General features: G+C 41.7%; 1 protein-coding gene across 2 annotated transcripts; it reads left to right on the forward strand.

The window, feature by feature from the left end:
* The first annotated feature begins 34 nt into the window (after window positions 1-34).
* On the forward strand, window positions 35-13,891 carry LOC140485643 (THAP domain-containing protein 1-like). Of its 2 annotated transcripts, none has more exons than XM_072583999.1 (3): window positions 35-138; window positions 3,735-3,936; window positions 11,763-13,891. In XM_072583999.1, the coding sequence occupies exons 1-3, from the start codon at window positions 68-70 to the stop codon at window positions 12,093-12,095; spliced, it is 606 nt and encodes a 201-aa protein (XP_072440100.1). In that variant the 5' UTR covers window positions 35-67; the 3' UTR covers window positions 12,096-13,891. The 2 variants fall into 2 exon arrangements, with proteins under 2 accessions (XP_072440100.1, XP_072440101.1); XM_072584000.1 differs by having other exon boundaries at window positions 54-105.
* Window positions 13,892-25,251: the final 11,360 nt, after the last annotated feature.

The following is a 25,251-nucleotide window of genomic DNA, read 5'->3' on the forward strand; positions in this document are numbered from 1 at the left end:
GGGAGTCTATCCATCCAATCAGAGCCGTGTTTGCTCTCAGGTGGGTAGCGGGAACGGGTGTGAGGAAATGGTGCTTTCCTGTTCGGCTTACGGCTGTAAGAATCGGTATGATAAGGATCGGGGAGTTTCTTTCCATAGGTAGGGAGAACCGACTAGCTATTTTCGTGTCCTTTTTAAATTTGAGAGGTTTCAGCACCACTTCAAAGCGAGAAAAAGTTCGGCGCCCCCTGACCTGGTTTTAAACAGCGTCTGTTAGTGCAGGAGGAAAGCGGATGGAGGGAAGGAGGTGAGGAGGAAAGGAAGGAAGGAGGGAAGTGAGGGGAATGGCAGTGGAAGGAAAGGAGGGAGAAGAAAGTGTGTGGTGTTCGCTGGGTGGGGTATAAAAAGGGAGTTGAGGCAGATGGATAATGGGTAGAGAAGGCCTGGGATTGGGGACAGGCAGTTGAGGAAGGGATTAGGTGTTTCAGAAAGGTTTATTTGAAGAGCAGGAGGAGGAGGGGGGTGTGTTCAGGAGGTTGAGATGTTTGGGGAGAAGTGTGGAAAGGGCTTCAGATGAATGTTTTAAGGGTCTTTACGAGGAAAGAGATTGCGTAAATGCCAACTGTCATTTGTTTGAGAGCTCTCTCTTGTTCTAATTTTACGTACACAGATGGAATTGAACTATTGTTAGACTCGTGTGCACCCCTCAGTGCTAGCACTAGCCTTTGGTCAGACTCCAGACATCAAAATACATGATGCAGACTAATATTTCACTGCACTACTGAGGGTGTGTGCATTATTTGATGTGTTTGGATGCGATGTTAGACACAAGCTGTGTCTTACCTTTTCAGGTAGTTAAGATTCCAAGGTTCCTCTGGCTTAATCAATACTTTAATCGCTAAGACCCGATTGTTACCTGTTGTAGTGTGGCAATTGTAATAGTGATTAGATTTGAAAAGTACTTAATTGGCTCTGAGTTGCTTTTTGATTGTGAAGAAGCAATTTAAATGCAAGCTCTATTTCATGCTCTTGTTTCCTCACATTTTTGAACAGTTGAACATGACTATGGACTTCATGTCACACAAAGGGATAAAGATATATTGTGTTAGATTAATACTGCAGTTTTTTTCTTAAAATTCACAGTAATTAAGCAGTTCTAATTTTAAACAGAAAATTCCAGAGATTCTCAATTCTGATGAAAATTATCAATCTAAAACATTTACTTTATCCACGGGTGGTGCCTGACCTGCTGAAGGTCTCCAGCATTTTGTTTCAGATTTAAAGCATCTGTTTAAGTTATTTCAGAAGCTCAGTTTAGAACAAATGAAAATACAGGGGAAGTGTGAGACAATGTATGGTACAGGGAGGAACTGGGAAAAAGTGAGGTGTGCAGATGCTGGAGATCAGAGTCAAGAGTATGGTGCTGGAAAATGATGGAGGATGAGCAAAACTTGCTTTTCACGAAGCTCATCAAAAGCATAATTGAGTAACTCCACCATAAGCAAACATAATAAATTTGAAAGCAGAGTACAATAATGCATTGTAGATGCAGTATAACATCAATATTTCTAAAGTTGTCCACTTTGGTCGGAAAAACCATGACTAACTGACAGATGAGAATTTCTTTCATTGAAGATGGTGAATCTGTGGAATTGTTTACCACAGAAGACACAACGGCCAGATCAATAATATATTTCAGAAAGAAATAAATTTCAAAATGCTAAAGATGATGGGTATGTACAGAGTGGGAGTATGGCATTGAGAAAGAGGATCAGTAGGTTTCAGTAGTGTTAAATGAAGAGAAATTATCCACACTATTTGTTCCAGAGATTTCCACATCACAAATATTAGTCTTCAGTCAATTTGAATCATTTAATTTGATATGAAGAAACACTGGAGGTACTGGATACTGCAAAGAATGTGGGCCCTGACAACCACAGCACTGAACACATGTGCTCCTAACCAAGATGTTCAAGAACAGTTACAGAACCGGCATTTGCCCAATTAAAGCAGACGATTGCCAAAGTATGTCTGTACCTGGAGTCATCAGTACCCTCTCGATCCTCAAAGTGATGGAAGGTGTCATCAACTGTGCCAAGCAGAATTTTCTTAGCAAAAACTTGCTCATTAAGGTTTTACGAGGTCCACTCAGCTCCAGTCCTTATTACAGCTTCAGTTCAAACTTGGATGAAACCACTGAATTCCAGAGGTGAGAGTGACTGCCCTTGACATCAAGGCTGCACTTAAGTGAGTGTGATGTCAAGGAGTCTCAGCAAAGCTGGACTCAGTGGGAATTGGGGGAATACTCTCCACTGGTTGTAGTTAAACCTAGCATAAAGGAAGATAAAAATCACACAACAACAGATTATACTTCCAACAGGTTTATTTGGAAGCACTAGCTTTTGGAGCACTGCTCCTTCATCAGGTGGTTATGGAGGATAAGATCATAACACAGAATTTATAGCAAAAGTTTACAGTGTGGTGTAACTGAAATTATATAATGGAAAAGACCTGGATTGTTTAAGTCTCTCATCTTTTAGAATGGGCATGTTGGTTTCAGTTCTTTCATATGTAAATCGCAGAACTTTTAAAAGTTACATTCTCAAGTGAACTTTAACAATTTGTGTCATGTTGGCCCAGATAATGCACTGAAGGTGTGAGGTGCCCTGTGTGAGACTCTGTGCCACAGTCTGTAGCCTGTATCACAGTATTCTCCTCAACAACATTGTCTTTTTCCAGTGTGAATACGGACCAAAAATAGGGTTGCCACATCTCCTTGGACACCACGCACAACTTTCCACTACTATCCTTGATTGGCCCTAATCTTTCTCTAGTTGTTCTGATAAATTGTATAAGATATGAGCAGGTAGAGAAAGAGTTAAGTTTTGGATTGTGTGAGACAAAAGCTCAGCTAGCATGACTTGGATCAGATAAGAACTTGCAGTAAACAATGAGGTACTGGAGGCAAGGGCAGTGGGTTGATGGGGTGAAAAAGCATTCCTTGTGTAAAGCCATTTAATAAGATGAAAAGCATTCATTATGTGAGGCCAATTAACAAGGTTAAAAAAATTTGTATATCACCAGATGACTTAATCTTTGTTGATGCTCGCTGATTGTAACGGTCACCCAATCAATATAGATGTTGCCTTATTTGGAGGCTGTTCCCTATAAATGACTATATAATTCATTAAGAATCTGCTGTTCGAGAGAAGACTGAGAACTCCTGTTTCTGTGCACACGGGCAATCATTCTTTCTCCTTCCAGGGCCCGGAATAAAAATGAAGGAGGTAAAGCCATACTGTGTCTGAGTGTTTGCTTTGACTGATACGCGGATAGTGAAACAGGATGACAATTCTTTTATTCCTGATAGAAATATAGAAAGCTTTAGGGTTTTCCTTGATCGTAAATGCTAACAACTTCTCATGTCCCCTCCTGGCTCTTCTTAGCTCTCTCTTATGTTGTGTATTATAGACTAACATTTTCCCAATGACAGATGTTAAGCTGTCACTTATTTTGTCTCCCTCCCTTTGTGAATAAAAAGGCACTCTAATAATTGAAAGGAGCCTCCATCTTTATCCAGACGTGGACAATGATGTCATGATGTGGCCAGGTTGCATGTCATTGTGTGGCCAGGTGGATGTACAAAAGAATCACATTAAATCAGCTAGAAGTACTCTTGCTGTCTCTAATTGTCTTGTTTAAAATATTTCTGTAATATCTTTCCTCTAACAATTTCCTCTAAATTTTGATTAAAGGTTTCCCCTGAAACGTCCGGAGCTCTGCAAGAAGTGGTTGGCTGCAGTAAGGAGACGTAATTTTACACCCACGAAAAACAGTAATCTTTGCTCAGAACATTTTACATTGGACTGCTTTAGGAAGAACTGTAACAACAAAATATTGGAAGAAAATGCTGTGCCATCCATATTCTGCTTTACCCGACCAAATCAACAGTCAAAGGTAGCTTTTTTTTTCCAATATAATGCAGAACTAGTTGATTTTTTTTCTAACTTGGAATGTAGCACTGTTTCAGTTGCACACAATACAATTTATAAGATGTCTTGTGTAGATTTATCCACAGTAGTTCCAAGAGTGACTCAAATCCATACTGTTTTGCCTTGAATTCTGACTGCAATTAGTTATGTGAAGTATAATGATCCTTTCATGTTAAATAGATAATGTCGGACATTTGATACAAATAGCCATGAAATGAGTTATAAGTTAACCTGTTCTTGAAGGTGTTAGTTGAAAAAATGTTAGCCAGAGTACTGGGAAAGTGTTCTATTCTTTGGCTGTTATCGTTTGGTCTTTAACACTTACGTGAATGATCAGAATGGAGAAATGAAGTCTTGTTTTAATAGTCGGGAATAGATTTGGGCATCTTGCAACCTGCCAGTTCTACCTGAATCCTTGAACTTAAACATTTTTTGCCATCCAAATGTTGAAAACAGAATATCTATGACCTTGAAGAGCAACTGGACCATCTTAGCGAATTAAACTTAAGATTAAGAAATAAACAGAGGAAGGAAGATGAATAGAAGTAGTTGAATTCAAGAGGTACGGAAAGATAAACAATGAAAAATTAAGTGAAGGTCAGAGGAAGAGGACAGAAAGTAAAAGTGATTTTAAATGTATTGACATTTATTATGTGACTATATGTGCTGTTAAGAGAGATTTGCTCAGTGCTGTTTCTCTTGCAGAGAGGTGTTGCTAGTGGTGCCGAATGTCTGCTTCAGAAGTAGTGCGCAAACAGTTTTGAGCTCTGATTGATTTTTTTTTAATTAGACAAAAGAAGCATGAGTGAGTGGAGTCATGCTCTCAGACCCAGAGTTTTAGTTTTGCTTTCCGTTTCAACTGGAGTTTGAAGCTGATTGATACAGCTGACTATCTGCTAGCAGCAAAAAGCTTGAATCCTCTTTGCTCCTGGATTCTTTCCTTTTTCTCTCTTCCTCCTTCTTGCTCCACATGGCCGCCACCCCAGGCGATAGCAATTGAGGAAAATCTGTTTTGGTGAATTTCCCATTGTCAGGGGTGTGTTTATGGGATGTTGCTATATTGGAACAGTTGATGATTAGTAGTTAAATGATACACTAATTATTTCAATAGAATTATAAAGTTATGCCAATTCTCTTTTTTTCCGTATTTTAACGATGCTGTAAGAAGAAAATATTTTGCTTAAAACCTAGTAGAGGATCAATGGACTCGCATCTGGAACACAGTGCCTTATACTTGCCTTTTTAATAGGATAAAAGTTAGGGTCTAAGCTATCTCCTCGATATATTTTGAGGGCGGGTTTGGTCTCGTCCATAACAATACATTTAATTGTTCAATTTCTGGTCCAGAGGAATTGGTTGATGATAATGTAGTTATTTCATTATGAACAGAGTAGACTATTTTATGGATTTTTTTTTGTTTCCTTCATGCGAGGTGGGTGTCTCTGGCAAGGCCAATATTGATTGCCATATAATAGTCAATATAATCCTAACCAATTCAACCTCTCTTCATGCTTCAGATCTGCCATCCCAGGAATCAGTCTATTAAACCTTCACTGCATGACCTGTATAGCAAGAAAATCCTTTCTCAGATAAGGAAGTCAAAAAAGCATACAATATTCCAAATGTGATCTCACCAGGCCCTGCTGCTGAATTTGAATCCCTTTGCAATGAAGGCTAACATACCATTTGCCTTTGTTACTGCCTGGTATACCTGTATGCCGAACTTCAGTGACTGGCGTGCAAGGCTGCCTGGGTCTCATTGCACGCCCACCCACCCACTCCACCCCCCCCCGCCTTGATTTATAACCACCAGATAACCTGCTGTCCTATTTTTGCTACCAAAGTGGATAATCTCGCACTTATCCACATAGTAGTGCATTTACCAACTCACTCAGTTTATGCAAATCACACAAACATCTTTGCATCATTCTCACAGCTTACCTTCTCACTCAGCTTTGACATCTGCAAATTTGGAGATATTAAATTTTGTTCCATCGCCCAAACCATTAATATATATTGTGCATAGCTGGGATCCCAGCACCGATCCCTGTTGTATTCCAATAATTGCTGCTTGCTGAGCAGGAAAAAAATCTTATTCAACTATGTCACTCCTCATTTTAATGAGGAATCCTATCATATGTTCACTCATCCACAATGGGTCTCGCACAGTTATATTGCCAATTATTCCTTGTTGCACAATACTCCGTCTACAAGGGTTTTGAAGCAGGGCCACTGGACTCAATGTTACCTCTGTTTCTCTTTCTAACAGAATTGCTGAGTTGTTCCGGCAATTTTTGTTTGGCCTGTTCTATAGTTGGCTCCTCAATGTGTTGGTCTAGAAAGCCATCCCATGTACACTCCAGGAATTCCTATTCTATATAGATATTTCTTTATTGTATGCATCTCAAATTTCTTGCTCAGTGCTATTCCCAAATCATTCCTACAGTTTGTATACAACACCCCCCCCCCAAATGTTTTTTGCCCCTTTGGTGTTTCTCAGGTCTACCCACATAAATTCCACATCTTAAGAGCTAATATAGATTTACAAGGATGTTGCCAGGGTTGGAGGATTTGAGCTATCGGGAGAGGCTGGTATATGAATAGGAAAGGTTTGGAGGGATATGGGCCAGGTGCTGGCAGGTGGGACTAGATTGGGTTGGGATATCTGGTCAGCATGGACGGGTTGGACCGAAAGGTCTGTTTCCGTGCTGTACGTCTCTATGACAGTTTCCTCAATATTGCACTAATTTCCTCTTTAACCAGTAATGCATTTCACTGCCCCTTTTTGTCTGTCCTTCCCAAATACTGAATACCCCTGGATATTCAGTTTTCATTCGTGGTCACCCTGCAGCCGTGTCTCTGTAATCCTGACTATATCATACTTATGATTAATTCAGCCATTTTATTGCGAATGTGCCACATTAAGGCACAAAGCCTTAAGACTTTTTAACATTATTATTTGTCCTGTACCTGTTATTTTTCACTATATCCTTCCTTGATCCTGGCTCTTGATTTCTCTGCATATCACTTTTCTTGTTCCCCTTTTTATCTTTTGTTTTATTCTTTATTCCTCCTCCTTTGATTTCTTCTATAGGTTCCCATACCCCCAGCATTTTAATTAAAAGGCTTCAACCATTCTAGCAAATAATGCCTGAGGACATCAGTCTCAGTCCTGCCCAAGTGTAACCCATCCAGTTTGTACTCCTATGCACGTGAGTGGGGAGCCTGGGTAGCTCTGTTGGTAAAACATGGAACTTTTAGTTTGACGGTCCAGGGTCAAGTCCCTGTCTGGGTGCTCTTTGTAGGGCTTTTTTGACATTGTTCTTATTTAGGAGCCAGGAGGCCAGGATTTCAGTCTCGCCTAATTGAATGGTGTGACGTAACAAATCTGAACAATTTGATTTTAAAATTTTTTTTTCAAAAGAATTTAAAAAAAGCTGAAGACCCCTCAATTTTCTAGTATTAAGGTTTTTAACCTTTTTGTAAACAATTTCTTTCAACTAAAATGAAATATTTAAGTTTTAACAGCTCAACACATAGCTCACATCTGTTGGTATTCTAGTTGAGAAGATTGTGTTTATTTTGATATATTTTTCACCTGACAACATGCTAAATTCCCACTCCAGCATCAAAGAAAATCCCGAGTGTTAGATGAAGGAAGCCATGACTTTACCTAACTGGATCTGTTTAAAGTAGGAAAGTATAGACGCAGGGGTGAGTGACTCATGTCTGTGGCTGCCTGTGTCTGTTTGATCACTCTTCGAATATTGACATTATGTTAATGCTTCCAGTATCCACACACTTCCCCATATTTAGTAAAGCCTTCATTATACATACACCCATTCTGGTGTTTGTGACACAAGTGTGGAGTTTGCACATTTTCCTCTTGTCTGCGTGGATTTCCTCCGGGTGCTCCGGTTTCCTCCCACAGTCCAAAAATGTGCAGGTCAGGTGAATTGGCCATGCTAAAGTGCCCGTAGTGTTAGGTGAAGGGGTAAATGTAGGGGAATGGGTGGGTTGCTCTTTGGAGAGTCGGTGTGGACTTGTTGGGCCTAAGGGCCTGTTTCCACACTAAGTAATCTAAATCTAAATCAGCATTTGATGTAACAATGCAGAAATTAGAGTCATAGAGATGTACAGCATGGAAACAGATCCTTCGTTCCAAACTATTCACACCGACCAGATATCCCAACCCAATCTAGTCCCACCTGCCAGCACCCGCCCATATCCCTCCAAACCCTCCCTATTCATATACCCATCCAAATGCCTCTTAAATGTTGCAATTGTACTCACCTCCACCACTCCTCCTGACAGCTCATTCCATACCTGTACCACCCTCTGTGTGGAAAAAGTTGCCTCTTAAGTCTCTTTTAGATCGTTCCCCTCTCACCCTAAACCTATGCCCTCTAGTTCTGGACTCCCCAACCCCAGGGGAAAAAACTTTGTCTATTTATCCTATCCATGCCTCTCATAATTTTGTAAACCACTATAAGGTCATCTTCAGCCTCCAACACTCCAGGGAAAACAGCCCCAGCCTGGTCAGCCTCTCCCTATAGTTCAGATCCTCCAACCCTGGCAACATCCTTGTAAGTCTTTTCTGAACCCTTTCAAGTTTCACAACATCTTTCCGATAGGAAGGAGACCAGAATTGCATGCAATATTCCAACAGTGGCCAATGTCTTGTACAGCCGCAACATGACCTCCCAACTCCTGTACTCAATACTCTGACTAATAAAGGAAAGCATACCAAACGCCGCATTCACTACCCTATTTACCTGCGACTCCACTTTCAAGGAGCTATGAACCTGCACTCCAAGGTCTCTCTGTTCAGCAACACTCCCTAGGACCTTACCATTAAGTGTATAATTCCTGTTAAGATTTGCTTTCCCAAAATGCAGCACCTCGCATTTATCTGAATTAAACTCCATCTGCCACTTCTCAGCCCATTAGCCCAATCTGGTCCAGATCCTGTTGTAATCTGAGGTAACCATCTTTGCTGTCCACTACACCTCCAATTTTGGTGTCATCTCCAAACTTACTAACTGTACCTCTTAGGCTCACATCCAAATCATTTATGTAAATGACAAAAAGTAGAGGACCCAGCACCGATCCTTGTGGCACTCCACTGGTCACAGGCCTCCAGTCTGAAAAACAACCCTCACCACCACCCTCTGTCTTCGACCTTTGAGCCAGTTCTGTAGCCAAATGGCTAGTTCTCCCCTGTATTCCATGAGATCTAACCTTGCTAATCAGTCTCCCATGGGGAACCTTGTCGAATGCCCTACTGAAGTCCATATAGATCACATCTACCGCTCTGCCCTCATCAATCTTCTTTGTTACTTCTTCAAAAAACTCAATCAAGTTTGTGAGACATGATTTCCCACGCACAAAGCCATGTTGACTATCCCTAATCTGTCCTTGCCTTTCCAAATACATGTACATTCTGTCCCTCAGGATTCCCTCCAACAACTTGCCCACCACCGAGGTCAGGCTCACTGGTCTATTGTTCCCTGGCTTGTCTTTACCACCCTTCTTAAACGGTGGCATCACATTTGCCAACCTCCAGTCTTCCAGCACCTTACCTGTGACGATCAATGATATAAATATCTCAGCAAGAGGCCCTGCAATCACTCCTCTAGCTTCCCACAGAGTTCTCAGGTACACCTAATCAGGTCCAGGGGATTTATTCATCTTTACACGTTTCAAGACATCCAGCACTTCCTCCTCTGTAATCTGGACGTTTTGCAAGATGGTACCATCCATTTCCCCACATTCTATATCTTCCATATCCTTTTTCACAGTAAATACTGATGCAAAATACTCATTTACTATCTCCCCCATTTTCTGTGGCTCCACACAAAGGTCACCTTGTTGATCTTTGAGGGACCCTATTCTCTCCCTAGTTACCCTTTTGTCCTTAATATATTTGTAAAAACCCTTTGGCAAATAGAATTAAGGAGAATCCAAAGCTATCTCATGTCCCCTTTTTGCCCTCCTGATTTTCCTCTTAAGTATACTCCTACTTCCTTTATGCTCTTCTAAAGATTCACGCGATCTATCCTGTCTGTACCTGACATATGCTTCATTCTTTTTCTTAACCAAACCCTCAATTTCTTTAGTCATCCAGCATTCCCTATATCTACCAGCCTTCCCTTTCACCCTGACAGCAATATACTTTCTCTGGATTCTCATTCTCATTTCTGAAGACTTCCCATTTTCCAGCCGTCCCTTTACCTGCAAACATCTGTCTCCAATCAGCTTTCGAAAGTTCTTGCCTAATACCGTCAAAATTGGCCTTTCTCCAATTTATAACATCAACTTTTAGATCTGGTCTATCCTTTTCCATCACTATTTTAAAATGAATAGAATTATGGTCGCTGGCCCCAAAGTGCTCCCCCGCTGACACCTCAGTCACCTGCCCTGCCTTATTTCCCAAGGGTAGGTCAAGTTTTGCATCTTCTCTAGTAGATACATCCACATACTGAATCAGAAAATTGTCATCTATGCACTTAAGAAATTCCTCTCCATCTAAACCTTTGACTGGGACAGCCGTAGTGTTAATGTTTGGAAAGTTAAAATCTCCTACCATAACTACCCTATTATTCTTACAGATAGCTGAGATCTCCTTAGAAGTTTGTTTCTCAATTTCCCTCTGACTATTGGGGGGTCTATAATACAATCCCAATAAGGTGATCATCCCTTTCTTATTTCTCAGTTCTACCCAAATAACGTCCCTCAATGTATTTCTGGGAATATCCTCTCTCAGCACAGCTATAATACTATCCCTTATCAAAACTCCCACTCCCACTCCTCTCTAGCCTCCCTTTATATCCTTCCTGTAGCATTTGTATCCTGGAACATTCAGCTGCCAGTCCTGCCCATCCCTGAGCCATGTTTCCGTAATTGCTATGATATCCCAGTCCCATGTTCCTAACCATGCCGTGAGTTCATCTGCCTTCCCTGTTAGGCCCCTTGCATTGAAATAAATGCAGTTTAATTTATTAGTCATACCCTGTCCCTGCCTGCCTTGACTGTTTGACTCACTTCTGTTCTCAGCTGTACATGTCTCAGATTGATCTCTTTCCTCACTATCTCCCTGGGTCCCACCCCCACCCACCTTACTAATTTAAATCCTCCCAAGCAGTTCCAGCAAATTTCTCTGCCAGTTTATTAGTCCCCTTCCAATTTAGGTGCAGTCTGTTCTTATTGTACAGGTCACTTCTACCCCAAAAGAGATTCCAATGATCCAAAAATGTGAATCCTTCTCCTATACACCAGCTCCTCAGCCATGCATTCATCTGCTCTATCCTCCTATTCCTGCCCTCACTAGCTTGTAGCACTGGGAGTACTCCAGATATTACCACTCTCGAGGACCTCCTTTTTAAATTTCTGCCTAACTCTCTGTAAACTCCCTTCAGAATCTCAACCTTTTTCCTTCCTATGTCGTTGGTTCCAATGTGGACAATGACCTCTTGCTGATCCCTCTCCCCCGAGAGAACATTACAAACATTCTCTCTCACTGATATTGAAATCTGTTGATTTGTGATTGAATAGAAAAACGTAACCACGAATTTTAAAAATGCTTTACATTTGGGTTAGATGAATTATTCAATAAAATGTTCTGTTAATTGCATGGCATGCTATAATTTAACGTTGATTTAGGATGAGAAGTTTGTGGTTTGAGAATTTTATCGCAGTAGATTTGTTACAAAAATGACTCAACTTTAAATTTGCTTTGCCAAATATTAAATATTCAGAGCTGTTAATGTACTAATCACTTTATATTGATAGAAATTAGAAATACCAGTAACAAGTGACCAACCTAATGCAGAAGAAATATCAGAGGACACCACGCTGAAACAAGCACATGGTTTGCTAACTGTTTATGATCACAGCTACAGTGTTGGTGATGCATGTTTGCAAAAGAAAAAGATTCAGAAATTGGAAGAACAGAATGAGAAGCTGAAGAAGAAACTGAAATTCTTGCAGCAGAAATCACGCCGCCAAGAGCAACGATTACAGAAAATGAAGAAGTTATTACAGCAACTTAATCCACAGGAGATACTACCACATCAGAGATGTGTATTGTTACATGATACTTTGTATGAAGTGATTAAAGTTTAACATTTATCGGTACCCCATTTATTAAATGACAGATAATCATGTTTCCACACTCCCTAGCATTAAGTAAAGGAGATAATGAGCAAAATACCTCAACGGTCACTGCTAGGGCTTTCGTTTACATTGTATATAAATTATTTTAAATAACAGCTGAATAAATTTTCTGATTATGGGCTGAGGGGACAGCAAATAAGAGACCATCTGCAATGATAGAAGAATGTGACAGAGCACTTAAGTTTAGAAGAGCCAAAAATAGTGATGGAATTGAATAAATGGACTGACCAGTGAGATTACAAAGTGAACAATAGTCAAACATGACAAATCAGGGTTACTGATAGTCATAGAGATGTACAGTACGGAAACAGACCCTTTGGTCCAACTCGTCCACGCCGACCAGACATCCCAACTCAATCTTGTCCCACCTGCCAGTGCCTGGCCCATATCTTTCCCCTCTCTCCCTAAACCTATGCCCTCTAGTTCTGGACTCCCCCACCCCAGGGAAGAGACTTTGTCTCTTTATTCTACCCTTATAATTTTATAAATCTGTATAAGGTCAGCCTCTTTTTCCCCTGTGAAAACAGCCCTAGCCTATTCAATCTCTCCCTGTAGCTCAAATCCTCCAACCCTGGCAACATCCTTGTAAGTCTTTTCTGAACCCTTTCAAGTTTCACAACATCTTTCCGATAGGAAGGAGACCAGAATTGCATGCAATATTCCAACAGTGGCCTAACCAATGTCTTGTACAGCCGCAACATGACCTCCCAACTCCTGTACTCGATACTCTGACTAATAAAGGAAAGCATACCAAATGCCTTCTTCACTATCCTATCTACCTGCGACTTCAAGGTCTCTTTGTTTTGCAATACTCCCTAGGACATTACCATTAGTGTATAAGTCCTGCTAAGATTTACTTTCCCATAGGTGATTGTTAAAGTAAGTAATCTATGAGAAAGCAATGAAGACAAATTAGGTCTTAGCATGTGTACTGAGGGATGAATATAAGGGGAAATTCACTGTTTAGATTTAACTTCATATAGTATGGAACAGCATTTAGTCAAAATCTTTGGTTTTTGTCCATAACTACCAAATCTAATTTCTTCCTTTTTGTTTTCTTCACATACAATTTATTGTGCTTCTAAATTTGCTTTTATAAGTAGCTGGATATATTGAGAACTGTCAGAACATTTCACATAACCCATCCGCTTTTTCTGACTTCCTCATCAAACTTCTTTATCAAATCACCCTTTAATATTTCAGTTCTGCTAAACTAAACAATTCCAACTTCTTAACTCTTTGTAACTGTGACTTCTCACATTGTTATATCTTTATGTAAAGGAATGTTCATGATAGACATGGTGTCCCAATTAAAGGTTTAGTGCATGCTCAGTGTTACTTCCTTGCATCTATATTTTTTCTTTTAAAAAATATAGCAAGCGTTCAAATTGCCTGCCTTTTAACAACGTTATCTAATTGCACTTCTCACCTTTTAATGATACACATACCAAGCGCCCTTAGTTCCTCTCTTTTAAAATCTTGTCCTTTATAGTATGTTTCCTTATTCCAAGTATTGGAGGGAGGGGGGAAGAAACAAAAAATATAGTTTGTATTTGAACTTTGGAATTGCAATGGTCATTCTGCTCCTGTGATGTTTTAACTGCACTTCCAATAACTGCAAGTTGTATATAAAATAATCTTTCCACAATTAGTCCATGCTTAAAAGATGTAATATAATGTGAGTCTCTAGACAGTTGCAGGTTCTGTAAAATATTGGTGAAATTCCAAAGTATGTAATAAAATTGTTTGACATTCTATCAAATGGCTTGATTATCTGATTTTGTACCATTGTGGTGGTATCATAGTCATACAGCATGGAAACAGACCCTTCGGTCCAACCAGTCTATGCCAAACATACTGCCAAACTAAACTAATTCCACTTACCTGCTGGCCCATAGCCCTATCCACCACTTCCTCAGGAAGCACATTCCACACTCGAACCACCCTGTTAAACAAAAATGTGCCGCCTAGTCTTGAAATTCCCCATTTTAGGGAAAAGACAACTACCATCAATTCTGTCTATACCTCTCATTTTATAAACTTCTATCAGGCCATCTCTCCACCTCATACACTCCAGTGAAAAAGGTTCCAGCCTATCCAGCCTTTCTTTATAACTCGAGCCTTCCATACCCTGGCAACGTCCTGGTAAATCTCTTCTAAACCCTCTCCAGCTTGAAATATCCTTCCTATAAGTGGGCAGCCAGAACTGAACCCAGTATTCCAGAAGTCTCACCAATGTCCTGTACAACCTCAACATAACATCCCTACTTCTATACTCAAAGGACTGAGCACTGAAGGCAAGCATGCCAAATGCCTTTTTAAACATCCTGTCTATTTGTGACGCAAACTTCATTCGTCATTCTTGATGATGACAGCTTAAGATTTACAATGGCAGAATAGAGCTGGCAACCCAGGAACTGAAGTTGGAGAATGGGAGCTACCTTTTCAGATCTAGTTCTGGTTTTTATCGAGTGCAGTGTGGAGGGTAGCACAGTGGATCGACCCCTGAAGGGGGAGGTGGCAATGGCATGATGGTAGCAAACTTCTGCCTAGGCCAGAAGGTCCAGTTTCAAGACCCCCTTCAGGATTTGAGTCATACAGCATGGAAACAGACCTTTCGGTCCAACCAGTCCATGCTGATCATAATCTCAAACTAAACTAGTCCAACCTGCCTATATATATAAAATATATATATACACACACACACACACACGCACACAAACACAAAAAAAAAATCTATCCACCTTTTGCCTTAAAAAAAATCCAAAGGTTGTGCTTCCACCATTTTCTCAGAAAGAGAGTTTCAAAGACCGAATCCTCTGAGAAGAAAAATTATCTTTGTTGTTTAAAATTGGCAACCCCTGACTCTTAAACAGTGACCCTTAGTTTCTGATTTCTCTTAGAAGAAAACATCTTTACATCTACACTGTCCAGAACGATTGTTTTTATAAATATGTTTATTGAAAAGAAAAAGGTTTTTGGGTTTTTTTACAGAATTACAAAACTAATAGTAAATGGTGTAATCACTTTACAATATAATAATATAAATAAAGAAAACAAACTATTAATCTACTCTACAAACTACTAACACACTAAGTATATAAAAAATCTATAGTATAGTAAATAATGAACTAAAAAAGATAGATAATTAAATATTCAAAATAGTATTATATCAAGTCATAACAAGATAGCTTAATTTACATTCAATAAAGTTACAACACTCAACTGCGTCATAGCGCCCGATCGATGGGCGCAATAGTGAGCAGACCCGTATTTATATGGAATTTTTCCTCCGAGGGTGCCCTGAACTGACAGACATCATCCCCATGGCTAGACAAAGGCCCGAGGTAATATAGCTGATACATCAGCATTGACATAGCTCAAAAAGGGCTGTCATGTTCTATAAAACAATTCCGTTTTTTGGTGCACCATATTTGTAAGGAAGTCCAGGGGAATGTGTTCCATAACTATCCTATGCCAATTCGAGAGTCCTGGGGGAACTTTCCAATACCCAGCTTCCTAAGATGTTTTTCCTCAAAAAAAGAAAAGGTTAGTCAACAGTTTCTTCCCATGTTCATCTGGAGAAGGAAAATTTGGGAAACCCAAAAGGAGTGACACCGGATCCAGCCCAATCTCCGTTCCCAAGATCTTTGCCAAGGTGTTTGCTATGCTGTCCCAGTATCTATGGATCTTATGGCATCTCCACAAACAATGAGTGAGAGTACCAACTTCTATTTTACATTTCGGGCACACTGGGGACACTCCTATCTTAAACTTTGCAAGCTACACTGGTGTCATATGGGCCCTATGAAGTATCTTCAATTGAATAGCTTGAGTCCTATTACGTAGAGATTTTTCTGGCATTTTCCCAATGTCCTCCCACATCTCTGAGGAGATTTTCACCCCCAATTCTTGAGACGAGGTTTTATATAGCCATTCCATGTCCTTTGACACATTATTATCTAGTGAAAGATAGAGAGTACTGACCGAGGGGCACACACCAGCCGAAGCACTCTCCTCTCCATATCTGATTTATAAGGATTGGCCAGCAATGTGGTCTTTTTCTGTATGAAGTCTCATACTTGAAAATATCAAAAACGGTCCTTGCTGGGTAACCCGAACTTCTGACACAACTGTTCAAAGGACATCATGACCTCCCCATTGAATAAATCTTCCAAACAGGAGATTCCTCTGGCCTCCCAAGTTTAAAGTCAGCGTCTATCAAGCCTGGCTGAAATCCCAACATTCCCACGATAGGAGTGAAGGGGGAGGTTTTTTGTAGATTACTCTCCCTGTTGAATCATCCTCCAAGCTTTGATTGGGCTTTTACAGTGATCTGCGACAGTTCTCATCTTATCCATAAACAATAGGTTGATGAGGGGCATTTTGCCTGGGAAGCCTCGATATCCAATCAAATTGATTGTGGATCACGAGAGGCCCAATCAGCCACATGCGATGACAGGAGCTCAGTTGGTACTTCATAAAATCTGGAAAATCTAGACTCCCCCTTTCTTGTGGAAGCTGCAATTTATCTAGTTTGATAAGGGGCCGTCTATAATGCCAAATAGAGAAACGAGCCAGCCATAAAGTCTATGCAGTGTTTGCCTTGGCAATATCAAAGGAAGCATTCTCATAGGGTATAATAGGGGAGAGAGAACATTCATTTTGACCAGAGCTATTCTTCCCAGCTAGGATATCAGGAGATCTTCCCATCGCTGAAGGTCCTGCCTTATTTTCTCTAACAGATGCACATAGAGTCATAGAGATGTACAGCATGGAAACAGACCCTTTGGTCCAACCCATCCATGCTGACCAGATATCCAAACCCAATCTAGTCCCACCTGCCAGCACCTGGCCCATATCCCTCCAAACCCTTCCTATTCATATACCCATCCAAATGCCTCTTAAATGTTGCAATTTGTACCAGCCTCCACCACATCCTCTGACAGTTCATTCCATACACGTACCACCCTCTGCGTGAAAAGGTTGCCCCTTAGTCTCTTTTATATCTTTCCCCACTCACCTTAAAGCTATGTCCTCTAGTTCTGGACTCCCCGACCCCAGGGAAAAGACCTTGTCTATTTATCCTATCCATGTCCCTCATAATTTTGTAAACCACTATAAGGTCACCCCTCAGCCTCCGACGCTCCAGAGAAAACAGCCCCAGCCTGGTCAGCCTCTCCCTATAGTTCAGATCCTCCAACCCTGGCAAAATCCTTATAAATATTTTCCGAACCCTTTCAAGTTTCATAACATCTTTGCAATAAGAAGGAGACCAGAATTGCACGCAATATTCCAACAGTGGCCAAACCAATGTCCTCCCAACATGACCTCCCAACTCCAGTACTCAATACTCTGACCAATAAAGGAAAGCATATCAAACGCCTTCTTCACTATCCTATCTACCTGTGACTCCATTTTCAAGGAGCTATGAACCTGCACTCCAAGGTCTCTTTGTTCAGTAACACTCCCTAGGACCTTACCATTAAGTGTATGAGACCTGCTAAGATTTGCTTCCCCAAAATGCAGCACCTCGCATTTATCTGAATTAAACTCCATCTGCCACTTCTCAGCCCATAAGCCCATCTGGTCCAGATCCTGTTGTAATCTGAGGTAACCCTCTTTGCTGTCCACTACACCTCCAATTTTGGTGTCATCTCCAAACTTACTAACTGTACCTCTTATGCTCACATCCAAATCATTTATGTAAATGACAAAAAGTAGAGGACCCAGCACCGATCCTTGTGGCACTCCACTGGTCACAGGCCTCCAGTCTGAAAAACAACCCTCCACCACCACCCTCTGTCTTCTACCTTTGAGCCAGTTCTGTATCCAAATGGCTAGTTCTCCCCTGTATTCCATGAGACCTAACCTTGCTAATCAGTCTCCCATGGGGAACCTTGTCGAATTCCTTACTGAAGTCCATATAGATCACATCTATCGCTCTGCCCTCATCAATCTTCTTTGTTACCTCTTCAAAAAACTCAATCAAGTTTGTGAGACATGATTTCCCACACACAAAGCCATGTTGACTATCCCTAATCTGTCCTTGCCTTTCCAAATACATGTACATCCTGTCCCTCAGGTTCCCTCCAACAACTTGCCCACCACCGAGGTCAGGCTCACTGGTCTATTGTTCCTTGGCTTGACTTTACCACCCTTCTTAAACGGTGGCATCACATTTGCCAACCTCCAGTCTTCCAGCACCTTACCTGTGACTATCAATGATATAAATATCTCAGCAAGAGGCCCTGCAATCACTCCTCTAGCTTCCCACAGAGTTCTCGGGTACATCTCATCAGGTCCTGGGGATTTATTCACCTTTACACGTTTCAAGACATCCAGCACTTCCTCCTCTGTAATCTGGACATTTTGCAAGATGGCACCATCTATTTCCCTACAGTCCATATCTTCCATATCCTTTTCCACAGTAAATACTGATGCAAAATACTCATTTAGTATCTCCCCCATTTTCTGTGGCTCCACACAAATGCTGCCTTGCTGATCTTTGAGGGGCTCCATTCTCTCCTTAGTTACCCTTTTGTCCTTAATATATTTTTTAAAATCCTTAGGATTCTCTTTACTTCTTTTTGCCAAAGCTATCTCATGTCCCTGTTTTGCTGTCCTGATTTCTCTCTTAAGTATACTCCTACTTTCTTTATACTCTTCTAAGGATTCACTCGATCTATCCTGTCTATACCTGACATATGCTTCGTTCTTTTTCTTAACCAAACCCTCAACTTCTTTAGTCATCCAGCATTCTCTATACCTAACAGCCTTCCCTTTCACCCTGACAGGAATATACTTTCTCAGGATTCTTGTTCTCTCATTTCTGAAGGCTTCCCATTTTCCAGCCATCCCTTTACCTGCGAACATCTGCCTCCAAATCAGCTTTTGAAAGTTCTTGCCGAATACCGTCAAAATTGGCCTTTCTCCAATTTAGAACTTCAACTTTTAGATCTGGTCTATCCTTTTCCATCACTATGTTAAAATGAATAGAATTATGGTCGCTGGCCCCAAAGTGCTCCCCCACTGACACCTCAGTCACCTGCCCTGCCTTATTTCCCAAGGGTAGGTCAAGTTTTGCATCTTCTCTAGTAGGTACATCCACATACTGAATCAGAAAATTGTCTTGTAAACACTGAAGAAATTCCTCTCCATCTAAACCTTTAACACTATGGCAGTCCCAGTTTGGAAAGTTAAAATCCCCTACCATAACTACCCTATTATTCTTACAGATAGCTGAGATCTCCTTAGAAGTTTGTTTCTCAATTTCCCTCTGACTATTGGGGGGGCGAGGGGGGGTCTATAATACAATCCAAATAAGGTGATCATCCCTTTCTTATTTCTCAGTTCCACCCAAATAACTTCCCTGGATGTATTTCTGGGAATATCCTCCCTCAGCACAACTGTAATGCTATCCCTTATCAAAAACGCCACTCCCCCTCCTCCCTTGCCTCCCTTTATATCCTTCCTGTAGCATTTGTATCCTGGATCATTAAGCTGCCAATCCTGCCCATCCCTGAGCCATGTTTCTGTAATTGCTATGATATCCCAGTCCCATGTTCCTAACCATGCCGTGAGTTCATCTGCCTTCCCTGTTAGGCCCCTGCATTGAAATAAATGCAGTTTAATTTATTAGTCCTACCTTGTCCCTGCCTGCCTTGACTGTTTGACTCACTTCTGTTCTCAGCTGTACCTGTCTCAGATTGATCTCTTTCCTCACTATCTCCCTGGGTCCCACCCCCACCCACCTTACTAGTTTAAATCCTCCCAAGCAGTTCCAGCAAATTTCCCTGCCAGTATATTAGTCCCCTTCCAATTTAGGTGCAATCCGTTCTTATTGTACAGGTCACTTCTACCTCAAAAGAGATTCCAATGATCCAAAAATGTGAATTCTTCTCCAATACACCAGCTCCTCAGCCATGCATTCATCTGCTCTATCCTCCTATTCCTGCCCTCACTAGCTCGTAGCACTGGGAGTAATCCAGATATTACTACCCTTGAGGACCTCCTTTTTAAATTTCTGCCTAACTCTCTGTAATCTACCTTCAGAGTCTCAACCTTTTCCTTTCCAATGTCGTTGGTTCCAATGTGGACAATGACCTCCTGCTGGCCCCTCTCCCCCGTGAGCACATTCTGCACCCTCTCTGAGACATCCTTGATCCTGGCACCAGGGAGACAACACACCATTCTGCTTTTTCTCTGCTGGCCACAGAAACATCTGTCTGTACCTCTGACTACAGAGTCCCGTAACACAATTGATCTCTTGGAAGCCGATGTACCCCTCGTTGCATTAGAGCCGGTCTCAATACCAGAAACTTGGCTGTTCGTGCTACGTTCCCCTGAGAATCCATCACCCCCTACATTTTCCAAAACAGCATATCTGTTTGAAATGGGTATATCCACAAAAGACCCCTGCCCTAGGTGCCAACCTCTCTCACCCTTCCTGGAGTTAACCCATCTATGTGACTGTATCTGAGACTTTCCCCCCTTCCTAAAACTGCCATCCATCACATACTGTTCCTGTTGCAAATTCCTCATCTCTTCTATCTGTCTCTCCAACCGATCCACTCGATCTGATAAGATTCACATCCAATAGCATTTGTGGCAGATATAATCCGCAGTAACCCTTAAACTCTCTTTAAACTCCCACATCTGACAAGAAGTACATATCCTGCAAAGGCCATTTTTGCTCTCTTCACAATCTACAGACCCAGAAAATAACACTGTCTTATTCCTCTACAAACACTGCCCCAGGTTAAATTAATAGCTATGGCTTATATTTTAAGTTTAATTAAGAGACTTATCTCCAAAAACATATAATCAAGAAAGAATCCACTATACTCACTACTGCAGCCTTTCTCTTGGACAGACTTAAAACAACAATTAGCTTATCTGATTCTTTGCTGTGAACTTCACCCAACAGTTCCTCCGTAACTGATCAAATGCAGGGGTAATAAAAATGCCTAAGTTGAGAAAACCTCCCCGTGACCACCAAAAGGGGAAGCGGGTTTCATCCGCAAAGTTGGATATGCTGGTAAGACCTCCCACTGGCATGGCTTCCGATTTCATAAAATTAATTTTGTACCCAGATAAAGTACCGAATAAATTAACCACTTGTATTAAGCGGGGTACGGATGTCAATGGATCAGTTAAGAAAAGAAAGATGTCATCAGCTTAAAGAGTAATTTTATGCTTGCCTGATCCTACCTCTGGGGCCGTTATACTGGGGTCCGTCTGGATAGCTGGTTCGATCAATAGTGTAAATAATAGTGGCGAAAGAGGGCACCCTTGACAACAACCTCTGCCAACACTAAAACTGTCTGATCTTATGCCATTAGTAAGCACCGCTGCTTTCGGGTCAGTATATAGCACTGCAACCCATTTGGTAAAAAACTCTCCAAGGCCAAACCACTCCATGATATAAAAAAGATCGGGATGGGACCATTCGCCCCCGCCAATTAGCCGCTGCCCTTTCACCACCGAGGACATTTCGCCACCACCCACTGGCCACTGAGGATGATTTGCCACCTCAAGTGTTTGTAACTCATTTTTATGTATAAACCAATAAAATGATATTTATTTCACTTTTTTTTATCAATATGTACTATTTTGTTATATAAATAAAGGGGACTGAGAAGTATGAAAGAACATGCGGGAGTGAAAACAATCATTTACATATGTATGATTCCGGTGGCGAATAGTCTCCAGAGGTCAAACGACCCCAGTGGAGAAACGCTGGTGGCAAACATGCAGTGGCTAATTGGCGGCGGCAAATGTGCCGCGGCAAATCGTCACCAACTCAAAAAAAGAAACGGCCATTCCACCCAATTGAATGCTTTCTCTGCGTCTAGGGTGATGACCAAGCCTGGTATCGCTCTTTGCTGGCATACTTGTACCATATTTAGCACTCTTCTAATATTATTAGTAGATCTGCGACCCTTAATAAACCCCGTCTGATCCTCTTTTATGATAAATGGCAATACCCTCTCCAGGTATTGTCAGCATTTTTGACAGGATTTTAAAGTCCACATTCAGTAAGGATATAGGCCTGTATGAAGCACTGTTACCTGGGCTTTTCCTCTTCTTGAGGCGGAGGGAGATATTTGCTCCTCTCAAGGACGGTGGGAGACAACCTTGACTAAATGAATAGTTATACATGTCTATCAGTGATCCGGCCAGTTCATCTATAAACTCTTTATAGAACTCAGTCTGAAAACCATCTGGCCCGTGCGCTTTACCACTCTGGAGCTGCGTCACCGCCTCCTGCACTTCCGGAGTTGTCGGGGGGCATTGAGAAAAGACACCTGCTCTGAGGTTATGCCTGAAAAGTCCAGGATCTTAAAAAAGGACTTCATCTTCCTCACTCTATTTTCACAGCCCTCTGACTGATACAGCTCAGAATAGAACTTTCTAAATGCTGCATTGATCTTTTTAGGATCACAAGTCAAAGTACCAGCACGCTCTCTAATAGATGTAATAGATTGGGTACCCTTATTCTTTCTGGCAAGGTATGCTAGATACCTACCTGGCTTATCACCATACTCAAATAGTTTCTGCTTCGCAAATACTATCTCTCTCTTTGCTGTTTGAGTAAGTGCAGCATTCAAAGTAGCCCTGTAGGTTGTAATCCGCTGTAGTTTAGTTATGGATGGCCCATCAACATATGCTGACTCAGTTGCCTTCAGGCGAGCCTCAAGAAAGCATCATTGTTCTCCCCTCTGTCATTTCCGGGTCACAGAATACGAGATAATCAAGCCCCGCGCATAGGCCTTAGCAGTCTCCCACATCACCTATGGGTTGCTGGCCATACCTAAATTGATATCCCAGAAAGGTTTAAGTTCTTGTGAAAAGTATTCTATGAACTTACTATCTTTCAGTAAGAAAGGGTCCATACGCCAGTGCTGGGAGTCCATCTCATCACCACCAATCTTGACCTCCATATACACTACCGTGTGGTCGGATACAGCTATATTCCCTATTTTGCAGGTCAGTGTCGAATTCAAAAATGTTGAAGGGATAAAAAAACATATCAATTCTGGTATGGCACTTATGTGGGTTAGAATAAAATGTAAAATCTCTACCCACAGGGTGAAGACATCTCCACACATCTACCAGTTCCAACTCACTAATCAAATCCACCAACAGCCTAGACTGCAGAGATATACTCACACAGCTCCTCGGTATTCTGTCCACCTCAGGATCAGTGATATGGTTGAAATCTCCCCTTATAATCTTGTGACGTGCCCCAAGGGCCATCAGTCTGGAAAGTGCATCTGTTATGAATTTAAAAGCATGTGCTGGGGGGGCAATATACATTCAAAATCCCATACTCCTCTCCATATATTACAGCTTTAAGTATGATAAACCGCCCCGACTCATCCTTTATTTGGCTTAACATTTGAAACGGCGATTCTTCCAGATAAGAATGGACAGCCCTCTACTTTTCCAGTTGAAAGATGAGAAGAACACCTGACCAAACCCTCTCTGCTGCAGCTTTAAATGCTCCTTGTCAGTTAGGTGTGTCTCCTGTAACAGGGCTGGAGTCGCACTAGGACCGGGTGGGAGCGCTGGTCCAATCCGGGCCTGCGTACTGCGACCCGGTGGGCCTGCTTGACCCGCACCTGGCCTACCTCAGACTCCAGCCTTAGCAGTTGTGGGAGCCATTGCTCCAGAAAACTAAGAAGCTGGCCTTCTTCCTTCCGTTTGGGAAGGCCCAGCAACCAGATATTCTTCTGGTTTTCGAGCTTGTTGACTCACTCCTCCAAGGCCCATACTTGGCATTCCAGGGCCTAGACCTGCTCACAGAAGGTTCGGCCGCAGTCTTGGAGCTGCGACCCGTTGCTCTACCTGCCAACACGCTGCCCGAGGCTCTGGATCTCCAGGTCTGCAGCATGACTGAGATCGATTCCCACCTGAACCGGGTCTCCTCCATCGTTGCGTCGATCCTCTTTTGGAGTTTTACCAACTCCAAGACCAGGCTCGCTTCTGCAGGTAAGTCCCCGGGACACCTGCAGATGCATCTGTTGTTGAGGGGGGATCCCTGTTTGTTGCGAGCTCCATGCTCCTTTATCTTTAGTCATTTTAAAATGGATAAGGCAAACGAGAAAAGGCTATTTTTAGTAATTTAAAAGGTGAAGGGAGGGGTAGGTGCCCCATTGTGTCCGGGTCCTGGGCAGAGCTCAGCAAATTCGGACCTACTGCGTTGTCACCATCTTGAATCCCACCCCCCGAACTATCCTTTAATCAAGTCACCTCTTGTCCTTCTAAACTCCAGCAGATATATACCTAGACCGTCAAACCTTTTCACATTCGACAACTCAACCATTCCAAATATTAGCCAGTAAGCCTACTGCGAACTGCTTCCAATTTAATTACACGCATCCTTAAATAGAGTGACCAAAATTGTACATATTTCTCTAGTTGTGGTCTCCTCAATGATGTGAAGGTGGATGTAGGTTTGCTCGCTGAGCTGAAAGGTTCATTTCTAGACATTTCATCACCCTACTAGGTAACATCTTCAGTGGGCCTCCAGGCAAAGCACTGCTACTCATTCCTGCTTTCTATTTATATGTTTGGGTTTCTTTGGGTTAGTGATGTCATTTCCTATGATGATGTCATTTCCTGTTCTTTTTCTCAGGGGGTGGTATATGGGGTTTAACTCGACATGACATCACCAACCCAAAGAAACCCAATCATTTAATTAGAAAGCAGGAATCAGCAGCAGTGCTTCGTCTGGAGGCCCACTGAAGATGTTACCTAGTAGGGTGATGAAATGTCTGGAAATGAACCTCCCAGCTCAGCGAGCAAACCTATATCCAGAACCTCAACATGAGCTACAAATCTTCTCAAAATTCGCTATGATGTGAAACTTCCCTTTTATGTTTAATTTCCATTGCAATAAGTAATAACATTGTGAGAATAAGGAATAGTATGCCAAGTGGATGGCAGCTTGTCACTTGGTAGCAAAGAATAAAACCATAACAGATAGCTCCCACCCCAGTGAGGTGCAGAGCATCCTTTCCTTTCTCAGATTTCAAAATGGTAATCCCAGCTCCCAGGTACCTCTGACACAAGCATGGAGGACATCAACACTAAGTCC

Source organism: Chiloscyllium punctatum, chromosome 14 (assembly GCF_047496795.1).
Source record: "Chiloscyllium punctatum isolate Juve2018m chromosome 14, sChiPun1.3, whole genome shotgun sequence".
NCBI classification, from domain to species: domain Eukaryota; kingdom Metazoa; phylum Chordata; class Chondrichthyes; order Orectolobiformes; family Hemiscylliidae; genus Chiloscyllium; species Chiloscyllium punctatum.